We start from the raw sequence: 14,839 nt of genomic DNA on the forward strand, positions 1-14,839 counted from the left end.
CAGATATCTCTGTAGACAAAACTGAATAAAATCTTACATACAGACAACAACACACTTATTAAAACCCATAATCTTAACCCATACAGTCAATCTGTGGTACAGATCCAACATTAGTAAATAACTGAAGATACATACATACATACATACATTCATACATACATACATACATACATACATACATACATTCATACATTCATACATACATACATACATACATTCATACATACATACATACATACATACATTCATACATACATACATTCATACATACATACATACATACATACATACATACATTCATACATACATACATACATACATTCATACATTCATACATACATACATACATACATACATACATACATACATACATACATTCATACATACATACATACATACATACATACATACATTCATACATACATACATACATACATACATACATTCATACATACATACATACATACATACATTCATACATACATACATTCATTCATACATACATACATACATACATACATACATACATACATTCATACATACATACATACATACATTCATACATTCATACATACATACATACATACATACATACATACATTCATACATTCATACATACATACATACATACATTCATACATACATACATACATACATACATTCATACATACATACATTCATACATACATACATACATACATACATACATACATACATACATTCATACATACATACATACATACATTCATACATTCATACATACATACATACATACATTCATACATACATACATACATACATACATACATACATACATACATTCATACATACATACATACATACATACATACATACATACATTCATACATACATACATACATGCATCTTGTTCACAATCTATGGAAATGTTTCTTTAACAGTCTTCTGCTGGTGTGATTGTGATCTCTGGTGGCAACTCGGACTCTGCTTGGCGGCTCTGTGTTTGAGAAGCCATGACGCAAGCCTGCACTACTGTGTCTGACTGGGGAGAGGATGATGATGTGTGTAGTGATGAGAGGTGATGCTTCCTGAGCAGGATCAGATGAGGGTTCCTCAGTAACGTATAACATAGCATCCAACGCCTCCTGGCCCGGCTGTTCACCAGAAGTTCTGGAAAAAAGTTAGAAGTTAATCAACTGTAAAGAAGAAGAAAAAACAGTCGATGATGAACAAACAACATGATGAAAAAGGAGCTAAACACACACACACACACACACACACACACACACATACCAGGCGGCACATTGCTGAATGTGGAGTATGCAGACGCAGTGTGTCTCTCCAATGTGTTGGAGACCAGCAGCTGGCAGAAACACACCATGGCTGGATTGTTATGATAGTGGTCAGCAAAGATCATCCCAATCCAAGTGCTGTAGCCTGCAACATGCAAAAAAAATACTGTTAGAGCCATGCACCACATGTGTAAAAATAGCACTCAACATACATGACTTTTAAAAATCTCCTCTGATGGTTTGTGAAATGCTACCATCTCCTGGAAGAAAAAAGCCTTGAAGGAAGGATGAAAATAATATGATCCTTCTACACCACCATCAAATGATAATATATTAATATTTTGTCTCTTATCTACAACTACATGAAAAGAAATAAAGGTTTGACTGTGACATTATATGTGACTTGAATTTATATTACATTTTGTCTTGGTGGAAGTTAAGCTCACCAGCGTCCATGTTTTCATATCCTCTCTGCATAATGGTTCGGTCTATGCGGGACACCAGCCATGTCCCTGTTACAATGCTGCACAGCAACCTCATTATGCAGTTGCTGATTCCCATCACCACGTTGTAGAAAAAGAAGAAGTAGTTGAAGCAGTGGAACGCCTTCCTGAAGATGGGGAAGAGAAACTGTTATTTCAAGCTACAGATTTAGTAATTATTTAATTTTGGTACTGTCCCTTTTCAGAAGTCAGTGTTTCCTTGCAAATAAAAAATAATATAGTCCACGATTATATAACATCGGTAATGAAATACTGTGTGCCCACCTATTGTTGAGAGCCAGAGGTTTTTGTTTATCGGTCGGTGACAGTTTGTCCTGAAGGAAGAAGATCTGAACCAGAACAACCTGGAGAATCACCAGGGCGATGACCAGACCGATGCTCAGACTGAGAGACACAGGACAAAATAAATAAAGCAATGTGTCTATCTGTCAATCTCACCATCCATTTGTATGCCACCATCAGCCTTACAGTGCAATCCCCAGGTTGCTGAGCATGCTCAGCGCTCTCCCATGCTGTATAGGAATAACCAGCCCATAGACCAACAGCAGAGCAAACAGGAAGTGGACGAAATGGACAATCAGGTAGCCTAAAGAGAAAATACAGATGACATACAAATATTTAATGCAATCTCTCTATATTAATGTTGCTTATCTCCAAATTTTACTCATAGTGGGACTATGCTGCTGTTGTTTTATCATCTTTCTATTTCATTCTCAAAACTATTATTTTCTGCACAAGGGTTCAATACACGCAAAGAGATTTTAACATTTCCACCATCAACAAATCTAACGGTTGAGTAAGAAGTTTCTCGGCAAACCAATTTCATAGAAAAAAGAAAGCGTCTAAGGTTTTGCTGACATGTTGGTTTGAGATTTGATACAAATTATTGGAGTTTAGCTGGATTATTTTTAAAATTCTCATAATTACAAGTAGATTTTTCGGACCGATCCCCCTAAAACTTTTTGAAAATACTAACCGCAACCATGAAAAGTTGGTTATTGCTGAAAGCTCCCTGTTGTAAGATACTTTCCTTGATTATCTGACCCCATACTTTTGGAAAAGTCTCACTTTTGAGAACCAGGAAGGGGACACATTTGTGGTCAGTCCCATGATGTGTTCATGAACCTGTTTCTGTTTTAAAAGCATGTAGTACGTGTCAGTTCTTCACGTATTTCAGCAGATGAAAACCTTACCCCACAGTGTAAAAGCGATTTGCCAACCAGAGTATCTTGCAATGGAAGCCTATGAAAATTTAAAGAGAAAACTTGTTTTAAATGCAATAAAATAAGAAGCCAAATAAGCATGCTCTACATATTTGAAACACTCTAAGGCACACTTAGACACACACTGAAATATTTCTGACATTTGCAAATATATGTGTCTGGTAGAGCCAGCTGGTAGGGTGCAGTGGCCATATGGTTTACAATATGAGGAACAAATTTGACAAAAAATATCGATCATACACTGTGACACGCACATCATGATGTGGAAACAGTTAAACTAGAGCCAGTGTCAAACTGTGAATGCTGGTTTTTGAATCTTAGGTGCCAAGCTCGAATCTGATTTACTCTGCCATCTGGAGTACTGTGTGTGTGTGTGTGTGTGTGTGTGTGTGTGTGTGTGTGTGTGTGTGTGTGTGTGTGTGCGTGTGTGTGTGCGTGTGTGTGTGTGTGTGTATGTGTGTGTGTGTGTGTGTGTGTGTGTGTGTGTGTGTGTGTGTGACTCACTACGCTGACAGCAGAGTTAGGCTTGTGAAACTTGTCAGGAAGAAAACCCTTCTGTCCTCTCCACAGCCTCTTCAAGTGTTTTCTATGGCAACAGGACACCATGTCACTCATCTACTATTTATTTTGTGATGACTGGTTAGGAATATTCATCATATTAAATCAGTTTATTTACTTTTTTGGGATTTATCATAAAATTTCATCACATACTGTGTATTTCTCTTACCTGTAACATGCCAACACATGGAAGCAGTAGGCTACAGAATTGAGACTAGCAAAGATGGTGGTAGCGAGCCAAGACTCTGGAATAACAACAACTTAGTTTCATTTTTCAGACATCTGTGTACCAGTTCGTTTTTAGCTTTTCTTCAGAAATGCTCAGACACTTGTCTGACGTTCACCATACACCTGAATGGAGCATCAATCACACTGACTCTTCAGAGGGAAGCAGCAACTCACTTCTAGCCACGTCGATAAATTCCTCCAGCTGTGGTATCATGGCTCCCAGAGCTTCAGTCTGGTTACAGGAAGTAACCAGATGTTTCAGTGTATTCTTCCACCTGTCCACTTGGTCAAAAGCCACATTACTGAGACTATAGTCTGCCAGGGTCATCTAGAGAAATCATAAACAGATAAACGATCTCTTACAGCAGATATACACTGTTTGTGTGACAAGATAAAGTGTATTCATAACACATTTGATTTTACAACATAACAGATGTGTTGCTGTACCGTATACAGGCCTATAAGGGATATAATGACAGTGCCGATGATCCTGTTGGGGAATTTGAAGTAAGGGTCCCACTCATACCATCTGCTCTGGAACCAGCTTAGGGGCTTCCTGCAACACCAAACGGAGAAGTGTGTGATATCATAACTGTATTTATTTTATTGATTTAACCAGGTGAGTTAATTAAGAACAAATTCTTATTTACAATGACGACCTGGCATGACTGTATGCTGCCTACAATTGTTATCTAAATTCTGCGACTGTAACTACACACGCCTAGAAAATGTATTTATATTTAAGTAAATTAATTATAAATAGTGGGTGAGTGAAAGGTATTGAAACAGATATCTGTTTTGTTATATTTTAAAGTATTCTCATTTTTTGGTGAAATATTTAAAGCATGAAGAAAAAAGTGCATCCCTTTACAAAGAATTAAACTGAGAATCCCCAGTTGTACAAGAGACACTTGAAAGCAGCACTGGTGCACATGTGCATGCTACCTGTGTTCAGGCGTTTTCCTCAGCAGTCTCTTAACATGCTGCACCTGGTGCTGATCATTCAGCTCCTCAGGGTCCTGGCAGCAGATTCAGCACAATTATAGTCATAAAGAGTTTATTATTCAGAAAATTCAGGAAGAAACCGTTAATTACTGCAGACCCTACTGGAGGGAAGTGTAAAATGCAACAGAAAACAATATTTTTCTTACTAAATGTGACGTAAAATCTTATGTAGTCTGTAGATCTCTGGGTTTTACCCATGGGGAAAATAGTCAAAAAGAATAATTTCAATGCTTTTACACATTAGGCATGCTGACCTCCTGTTCCTCTTGCACATGTATCCGAACAGCTTTAACCAGCATGTAGACGAATCGTCCCAATAAGAAGATGAGGGAGAGGATGCAGGGCCACTGGATAATCAACTTCTGGTATTTCCCCAGAATCTTTAAACCAAAAACACGTTCATTCAAATATTGCCATGGTGTATTTACTTAATAGCAACAGGCAACTATTAATAACTGAATGTTGTGTAGAGTATAATTTACTAAAGTGTAGTTCTGTGCTGGGATCCTCACTTTAACAGGCACATTACATTTATACTAGCTGTGATAATGGGTTTAGTACTCACCTACCTTACCACTGGGACAGGTGAATGTATCCCAGACTGTCACAATGATCCTAAAAGGAGCAAGCATTGAGACGTGTGTGTTTTGTAAGGATATTAAAATGAAGTCACCTGCATATCAACACACTCATCTGCCAATCCACAGCCCTAATTATTTTAACATGAATGACTTTTTACCAGGACAGAGAGTAGAATATTCCCAGGAGTGCCCCAGCCCCTCTGAAAGGAGTGGACAGACAGGCAAAGAAAGGGAAGTAGACCAGTCCCACCTCTAAAGCTCCAACGAGATATACTATAACTGGGGAAAGGAAACATCCTATCAGTCAACGTGTTAAATTCTTGTATCTGGAAGGTCAACAGGTTTGAATATAGAGCCTGGATAACAATAGAAAACCGCGGGAGTACCTCGTGCCCAGGGCGGGACAGTGAAGGGGATGTATTGCTCAGAGAAGAGCAGCAGGACGCTGGAGGACACGGCACCAAATGCAAACCCATAGGACCAACGGTTACTGAGGCTGCCTATAGTGTCCAAAGGCCTGGGACACAATAATAGCATTAACACACAAAGCCATTTTGCAGATGTGGTTACTTAATGTAACCTGATATACAGACATGGATAAGATTCCATGGTTTTCTTGATAATGATTTTGGTTATTATCAAGAAAACCATGGAAAATGGCTAGATATAAGCTCTGAAATTAAACTCTAATGAGCTATTTTTGTTGTTATCATTATATTTGTCCAAACAAATGTACCTTTCGTTGTAACAGGCATTAAAATGAACAAAAAATTGAAGAAAACAAGGGTCTAATCATTTTTTCCATGACTGTATATCAAGAAGAAGTAGTACATACTTTACATAATAAAGGCTGTTAGCAGTAACAATTGTAGTGCTGAATTTTAAATACTTTAGCTGCAATATTAAAACAGATTTTAGTTAATTTCACTCTTGGCGTTCACAGTTGTTGCTGCTGTTGACTTACACCACAATGGCAAAACGTCCCCTCAGGAAGGGCAGTCTGTGGTCGATGCCAAGTCTTGTGACTCTCTTCTGAAGGAAGGAGAGCACCCCCACAATCACCACCTGGAGTCATTTTAGAGATATATGTTCATCACAGGACAGGGATCGTTTTTAAAAAAATGATTACTATATCATCCTTTCTGGAGTTCACCAGTAAAAAAAAATCATATTCCAGGTTAAATAGATGGAACTCTTACTGCTGGTATGAGTGAAAGGTGCAGAAAGAGCTCCATAGAGATTTCACTCTGACAGTCCTGAACTTTGGAGACCCTGGAGAAACAGTTATGATACAAACAGGATGTAACTGACATGAAGCAGGATGGGAGAGAAATGAAAGACAACTAAACAGAAATTAATGTGATCGACTTAATTTAGTGTTAAAATGTCACTAAGTACAACATTTACTCAACTACAGTTGTGAGTACTGCGATGATTGGAGTATTTTTAATGCTTCAGCTGCAGACCTGGATGAACTCACTGACACTGTACATCAGATTTTGTTTATTTTCTGAGGACTTTGGTGCTGATTAAAACCTTACACACATCCAACAATAAAACCAGGTTCACAGCAAATCTCAGATTTGTCAGGCCGAGGAGGAAGCCGAAAAAAGTGGGGACAGACTCCAGAACAACCAGAAAAGTGACAAAAGAAAAGAGGAACAACACTGAGAAATTGAAAGGAGACCCCCCACACACTTTGTAATGATCATCAACTGGCCGACAACCTGAATGTGTTTTACTTCAGGTTTGATAAAACCACATTAACACCTCTCACATGCTACGACTCAGACATCAAACAACTATCTATACCCCCTGCCAGGGGTGACGTCCTGCCCACTGACCCCCCTGCATTCAGGATGTGAGATGTGTCAGCTCAAAGACAGAAGATCATAAAGTCTCCAGGTCTAGACGATGTGTCTGCCTCCTATCTGAGGCTCCGTTCACACTTGGTATTAACATGCATCCTTAGTGATCTGATCACAAGTGGACATCTGTAATTACAGGAGTGAATGTGTTCAAAATGAATAAGAGACACAACTGAGATTGGATCTCTCACACCTCTATACCACATTCAGTGGTAGAACATTCAGATCAGGAAGGCACCAGGCCCACACAGCATGTCTGCCTGTATACATTTATATATACATGCAAATGCTTATCCTTATTTCTTTTTCTGTGAATGTACACTGTAAGTAATAAAAACTCCTGCATGTGTACTCATATTAATATAAGAGGATTTGGGCCAGGTAGGAGAAAAAAAATTAGGATTTTTTTTTCATTATGCAGCTCGAGAAAAAAGTCAAAATGAGAATAAAGTTAACTTTTTGTGTTCAGTAAAGTTGGAAAGATATTCACAGATTAGTTGTTCCCGTGTCAATACGTTATCAGAGGAACATTGTTTTAGAGAAACGCCACATCTATCCAAACAGGTAGACTGGTAGCTACAACCTGATTTTCATCAATGCAATGAAATGAGCAATAACCACAATATTTAAGGGTGTAGTAGTACTAAAATCCCCCCCAACACATAAATGAGCTATTTTGGCAAAATCAGTTTTTATGTAATTTATGTGAATTTTTTAGACTTATATTAGATGTATTGAGGAAAATCAGATTTTAGCTTGCAGTCTACTTTACTGAACTCAAAAGGTTTATTTTTATATAAATTAAATACTTTTTTCTCAACACTGTATTTTTTCTTTATTCTCGTCATTTCTCGAGGTGCATAATTAATTTTCCCCCCTCTTCCGTACATATCTATCCAATAAAGCTGATTCTGCCTCTGAGTACTTGACTTGAGAAAGTCCATTTTATGCTTCATATTTCTACTCCACATTGCAGTGTCAAATATTGCACTTTCCACTCCACTACAATTATTTGATAACTTAAGTTTCTAGTTACTCTGCAAACTCACAATCAGACATACTGATTTATTATTATTATGGATACAGGTTAGACTTTACTAGCTGGCAGTAAAAAGCAAGCCCCACTATTACCAGCTGCAACATAAACGTATCCATGATCACGATTTGATATACAAGATGCTGTAATAATGAGCATGTTTTTCTTTTTTAACTTGTAATGGAGTATTTCTACTCATTCCCCCCCCTTTTTTAAATGTTTATTCAGAATCAGAATCATCTTTATTGGCCAGGTACATGAGCACATACTAGGAATTTGACTAAAAAAAAATACAGAATACAAATACAGAATATTAAAAATATCAAAAGAAGACATTAGAAAAAATATTCACAAGGTTGGTCAGGTTGGTGAAAAATATGTACAGGTAGTGCAATGGTAGACATAAATTATATATAAAAGTGTCTTTTTACAGGCACATATTGATAAGATTACTTTTCCACCACAGACAAAACAAAACAAACCTGAACTAATCAAACAAGGTTAAAAACCATTAGTAGTTCACATGATGAGTTCGTAACACCTCAGTTATCTCAGGTTCAGGTTTATTGTTGCTCGAAACAGTTACAATCAGGTTGTTAAACCTAAACTCGGCGTGACTTTCCCATGACGGCTAACAGCTGATAGTAAAGTAACAGTATGATAAAGCTTGTATTTGCTACTTACGCATGTTCCACCTGGTTTCTTATCATCATTGATAAGTCTGTCAGCTCACTGAAGTCCAAAAAGCCTTGTTCCTTCTCCACTGTACAGATGTAGGAAGTGACTGGATTGACAGCACTTCTGTTTCCTGGTTTCAACCATGTGACTCACACATTTGACCTTTGACCTCAGGAATGATGTCTCTGTACATCTTTAATCTCTCTTTCAGCATGCTGCCTTGTGCTTCTTTCCCCGATGCATTTGCTCACGCTCCGTTGCTCCGTTTGTCCTCATCACACACACAGCCGAACATTATTGACCACTGTGTTAATCAGTATCAGGATTGTAAACATTTTGCTCCCCAACAGAGATAACCAGCAGATCATTCACCTCCAGCCTTCACTTTACAGAGGAATGTTTTAAAATTACATTAACCTTCATTCCTTTTCTTTTACCCTTTCCCATTTATTAGCTACCTCTTGATTTTTTTTTTTTGTCGCCCTATTACCATGGTCCAGGCTTCTATGTAGAGTTGATTTGGATTCTTTTAATAAACAAATAAAATATCAGAAGGTTGTTTAGTACTGATTGATGTTTATTACTCATTGTAATGACAAAGGTTTAGGAAATGTATTTGCACAGATGATCACATCCTGATTGGTCAGCGGTGACATCATCTCCTGTGCAGCTCAGCAGCTTTCCTCTTTGACAGTCAAACTGTCCATCTTGGTTATTCTGCAGAAAGGATCATAACATGAATGTCTGTTATACATATAGTTACATTTTGTATCAATGTCAATGGTAGGAGTAAAAATTTGTCATGTTATTTTTCTAAAAAGGAGTACTCCTGGCATGCAGCAACATTTCCTCATGTTTGAAAACAAAATAAAAATGTATATTTAAAAAATGAAATTTACATGAAATAAAAATAGTGACAAGTTTAACTGCCAGGAGAAGATATTGACCAATCTCAGGAGCACAAATAATAATAATCCTTATGGGTAATATTGGTTAAACAGGGTGGAAAATTTGCATCAGCCAAAGCTCTCTGAGTGAAACATTCTACACATAAAGACTTTTATCACGGTAAGTTAATCAAAATGTGTTTTTAAATTATTTTGATGAGATAAGCTTTCTTCATTATTTAGCCTAACGAGGTGGAACTTTAAGAGTCAGATAACATTTGTTCATTTGAATCTCAACTTCCTATACGTCCTATACAAAAATATTTTATCATTTTATGACTTTTATGTACATTTTTTTATGTGTTAATGTCATAAAGAAGACCTTATTATTTGGGCAAGTTGTTGTAAATATTTGACAAAAAGTAATGCATGGAAACAAATGCTGCATAACAGGAATGACCAGGAAATCGGAAAAAAACTACAAAGTTGGCGCAAAGGGGAGCAGTGGTATAAAGACTAAAATTAATCAGTGAGGATTTTTAATGCAGGAACACGTGTAAGAGCTGTTCTAGACAAAATATGACCTTTTTCAAGCCATTATTGTCAAATTCTTGGTCAGTTTTTGGACAATCTACAAAATTCTATTGACAGTATTTTTGTCAATTTCAGAAAAAAGCACCAATGCAAAACAATCTCTTGATATTTTGGGCTTTTTCAACTTTTGTTCATCAGTAAAATTACTTTAATTTCATGGTACTGACATCAACCCCATTTCCTGTAAAGACCAGGAGATGAATAATAGACTGAAGTGGAAATCATCTGCTGCTGTCAGCCAATCAGGGTTCATTATTGTGACTGTAGTCTTTTCGTTCATCCACCACCAGAGGGCGACATCACTTCATCCTCCATACAGCCAACTAGAGTCACGTTATGTGGGAGTGCCATGAGAGTGCAGCAGCCATGTGTACTCTCTGGCTGTATCCCAATGTCAAGGAAGGATCCTTAAACAGCTGAATTTGAAGGATACGTCATAGACATCAAAGTCAAGCAAAACATATCCATAAACAAATGCCAGAATATTCAACTAAAAGATGATAAAAGTCATCTTGATGAATTGCCAGTTAAGTTAATTGATGCCAACGCAGTCGCCAAAGTTATTAATTGTTCATTTATATGCATCAGATGATGTACTATTTAAAAAAAAAAAATTATACGTTAATACGTTGCTATGCCATTCAGAAGGTTATACATTTTTTGTGTTAACAGGGATCCACAGTTCGATCAGTCATTGTTATTTATAAATAACTGTTATTATACTGTACTGTAAAATAAAAAAAAATCACAGAACACATTTCCATGGTGAATTATGCAACGCTGCTTTTATGAAACTAAGTAGCGGGCAAATTCAGCCTGGATCAATGAAATATTCAGGCTTAATCTTTGTGGCTTTTACTTTCTAAACCGTTGAGATTCAACCTTAAAGCATCTTCTTCCATTTCCACAAATATGTGGCAGAGTGCTGATGTCAAAGCCACATCCATGTCATGAAATGATTTTGAAATTGCAGCGCTGAGTTTAAGCAGGATCGTCCAATTACGCAATGACGCACATCTGCACACTAAGAAGTCTGTTCCATTTGTCCGTTACACCAGTGACAGGAAGGACTCTTGCCTCACCTCTAGAGGACCCGACTCCAAAGGAAGGATCCTTGACATTGTGATACAGTGAGTGCCTCTGAGTACACTCGGTAGCATCGGAAGAAAGCTTATTCACTCGCTCTCTGACACACAGATGCACACAACACACCCTCATACACACACACCTTTTCTCAGGAGTTCAGACTTCTCCTCTGCATCTGCAGGGAAAGAAAATAACTTCTAAAACCATGCATTTAAATACAATTAACTATAAATTCCTGCTCATATGAGGAACCCACCTTATACAGGAAAAACATCAGTAGCAGGCAAAACTCTGCCATACTCTTCTCTCTCCTGTCGGTGAGATAGCAGTCTCTTAAGCATAATGTACTTTACAATACAATGTCTCGCTGTAGTTCTTGATCAAATAATAATCTGAGAAAGTTTGGTCTAGTGGCCTATTTTTGGCAGAAAGTTTTGTTAGCATACCAAGTAATCTAATCTGGATTCACACATTGAAAATGTATAATTGTCTGGAATAATTACTGCATATAAAATAACCTGATTTAGCTACATAAGGTTTGTCCACATGTGTATGTTCACCTGGCGGGCATGAAACCCTGTTTTGCAGCTGGTCGAGGAGCCGGTTGAGGAGTAGATGGTTGTCTGTGTTGGACAGGGGTGACAGAGCTGAACCTCTGGTACATCTGCCTGATGTTTGGGGAGAACACAAGAAATCCTTTGTTTATTTCTTGTGAAATTCACTTAAAATGATGCACAGACTGAAGAATAATTTTCATTATATACCTCAAAGCCTGAGTGACCAATTATAGATAGCAAACACCACTTGGGTTTCCACAAACTGACATCTGTGTTTTGATGGGCCATTATTTCTATCGAAAATGTTGCAAAGTACAGCTACGACTCATCAATTCTCGATGAAGTGTTATTTACCTGTAGTCTCCTGCAGAACCAAAGCCTCTGTACCCACCGTGGGACTGAGGGCGGTTTGCTGGCCAGTTAGAGGTACCGCCAGCTGAGGGTTGCCAGAGAGAGGACCTTGGCCTCACTGAATGAGTGATAACAGGATATGGTAATTTAAAAAAAAAGATGGGATACATCCTTTGTCTTTATAAACAAAAATTGATTGCCCTGATTTAAGAAGCATGTGTCTCCTACCGTTGGGCATGTATGGGTTGGAAGGTTTGAATCTCATTTTGCAGTTAACAAATTGGGAGCGACCAGATTTCTTAGAGTTTTTCTGCTTGGCCACCAGCTCGGCAATGTGGGCTGTCTCCTGAGACACTGCAGCAAAGCATTTCACCTACAAGGCAAATTACCTGTATTGTTATGAATTCATGAAGTGCTATTAAAAAGTCAGCACACTGTAGAAATTTTGCAAAAGTAGAAAAGCAGCCTTTTACGGGGAGCTTCAGAGTTTGTGCTGAGGCTAACTGACAGTAGGGAAATAAATTAACAACCTAAACCTGGGTAAATAAATAAAAGCCCTCACCTCACCCATGCGGTACTCCAGACGGACTACAGAAGGGATTCTCGCAAGGTAGTCCTCCAGTTTTGAGTAACCCAGCTTCTTCAGCGGGATGCTCTCTCCGCACAGTGACCTGTAGTCTGACTGGAGGGTGCTTATAGACACGCCAGTCTTGCTGGACATAAGGACAGACCGCAACATTTTTTCAATGGACTCGCTGTCTGCCATCCTGGTAGCGTCACACTAAAAAAGAAACGGGTGAAAAGAAGACAACAAACATTATGTAGGTTCAAAATATCTGTCTTAACAATATATTTGCAAAAGCAAACATTTAGGGACACTTTGCACGTTAGATTTTAGGTTCTCAGGCAACAAACACAATAATGCGAGACTGGGTGCGTCTACAACCCAAGGCCGGATTAACCATATGGGCAAATGCCCAGGGGCCCACGACCTCTAAAGGGCCCAGGGCAGTGTGGGCACAAGCAACATATCTGGTTATCTCTCGCTTATATGTTAAACTGTCCATCGGAGCCGTTGCTCAACAATGAATTTTGAGGTGACAGGGTGATTTCTGTTTAAAATGAGCTGAGGACCAAAATGCTACTTGATTCTAGATTCTTGATTGTTGTTTGTGTCTTGTCTTCCTCTGATGGCTCTATCAATTCAATACATGTGTGCTTCTGGGAATAGGTGTTTAATAAATACTGGACGCTTTGAAAGTGGTTGCTTACTTATTTTTTTGTGAAAATTGATGACACTTCCTTCTGTATCTTTTTCTATCTTTTTGTACAGTGTCCTTGAGTGCCAAGAAAGGCGCCTCCCAAATAAAATGTTTTATTATTATCTATGTAGTGGGTCATTTTTGCCAATTATACTGATGTGTTTTGTTTTCATAACATCATATGCGAGTGAGTGGCCTTGACAAGAGGACATCATTGTGCATTTGTAGTTTAATGAGCGTTTGCACATCTGTACATGAAAATGGATTGAGTATATTAACTGTATATTACTGGAATTTATTCTGTATTTTACCAGATTATGGTGATTCTGGGGTCGTGATGATGGGGGCCTTGAATATCAGACTCTTTAGCCGGTGAGGTCCGAGGTCGAGAGATGGACAATGTGGGCGGTAGCTAACGGCTAACTGCTAATTGTTTCTTTTCATTAGCGGTAAATAAAGTTTGATATTTTGACCCGTAAAGTACTCAAACCTTTGCTGACTAGCATGGGCAAATTTCGACTGTGCACAAGCTTAATAACTAACAAAGAGTTTTTACATTACCTGCAGCGTTAATTTTAACTATCCAAAATGAGCCAAACTGCCGAGATGTGTTCAGTGTCGCCGCGTTCAAAATCATCCGCAGTCTCACAAGTTCACGCCCACAAGTTCAAAAGGTAACTGCCGGCTCGTCCGTCATTTTAGTCTAACTTTATCATGATTCTATTGTGCTTAACAAATACAGCGCTTTGTGTTTACCTAGCTAAGTACATCACTTTTTGTATGATCAACAAGTCAGTCTTGAAGAAAGCGGTCGTTGGATAATTGTTTAACTGCAAAAGCACGTTGCTTTTAAGTACTGTCGGAAATCTTACAATTCAAAGTTAGGCGGAGCATACTTATAATAACTACCAAAAAAACATTAAAACATCGATTAAAAAAAAAATAATAATAACCTCGACTCTTTTTAAGAGTGGCCTTTTATTGTAGCCAGCCTAAGGCACACCTGTGCAATAATCATGCTGTCTAATCAGCATCTTGATATGCCACACCTGTGAGGTGGGTGGGATCATCTTGGCAAAGGAGAAGTGCTCACTATGGCAGATTTAGACAGATGTGAACAATATTTGAGAGAAATTGTTATTGTTACTCTT

At 38.0% G+C, this 14,839-nt stretch overlaps 2 protein-coding genes across 3 annotated transcripts; both read right to left on the reverse strand.

Moving 5' to 3' along the window:
- Positions 1 to 742: 742 nt before the first annotated feature.
- Positions 743 to 9,213, reverse strand: stra6l (STRA6-like). The gene is made up of 18 exons (XM_059336834.1): positions 8,958 to 9,213; positions 6,569 to 6,641; positions 6,334 to 6,434; positions 5,756 to 5,886; positions 5,528 to 5,648; positions 5,358 to 5,403; positions 5,043 to 5,168; positions 4,729 to 4,802; positions 4,231 to 4,339; positions 3,958 to 4,111; positions 3,725 to 3,800; positions 3,502 to 3,583; positions 2,968 to 3,016; positions 2,243 to 2,360; positions 2,039 to 2,158; positions 1,718 to 1,881; positions 1,273 to 1,416; positions 743 to 1,149 (listed from the first exon to the last, which is right to left on the reverse strand). The coding sequence occupies exons 1-18, from the start codon at positions 8,984 to 8,986 to the stop codon at positions 914 to 916; spliced, it is 1,953 nt and encodes a 650-aa protein (XP_059192817.1). The 5' UTR covers positions 8,987 to 9,213; the 3' UTR covers positions 743 to 913.
- A 294-nt stretch (positions 9,214 to 9,507) lies between these two features.
- Positions 9,508 to 14,694, reverse strand: LOC131974513 (tudor domain-containing protein 7A-like). Of its 2 annotated transcripts, XM_059336846.1 has the most exons (8): positions 14,250 to 14,694; positions 12,989 to 13,207; positions 12,655 to 12,799; positions 12,430 to 12,544; positions 12,079 to 12,186; positions 11,775 to 11,829; positions 11,661 to 11,693; positions 9,508 to 9,668 (listed from the first exon to the last, which is right to left on the reverse strand). In XM_059336846.1, the coding sequence occupies exons 2-7, from the start codon at positions 13,190 to 13,192 to the stop codon at positions 11,667 to 11,669; spliced, it is 654 nt and encodes a 217-aa protein (XP_059192829.1). In that variant the 5' UTR covers positions 13,193 to 13,207; positions 14,250 to 14,694; the 3' UTR covers positions 9,508 to 9,668; positions 11,661 to 11,666. The 2 variants fall into 2 exon arrangements, with proteins under 2 accessions (XP_059192829.1, XP_059192836.1); XM_059336853.1 differs by lacking the exons at positions 9,508 to 9,668; positions 11,661 to 11,693 and having other exon boundaries at positions 11,783 to 11,910.
- Between the last annotated feature and the right edge of the window lie 145 nt (positions 14,695 to 14,839).

The sequence above is a fragment of the Centropristis striata genome, chromosome 1 (genome assembly GCF_030273125.1).
Source record: "Centropristis striata isolate RG_2023a ecotype Rhode Island chromosome 1, C.striata_1.0, whole genome shotgun sequence".
Taxonomy (NCBI): domain Eukaryota; kingdom Metazoa; phylum Chordata; class Actinopteri; order Perciformes; family Serranidae; genus Centropristis; species Centropristis striata.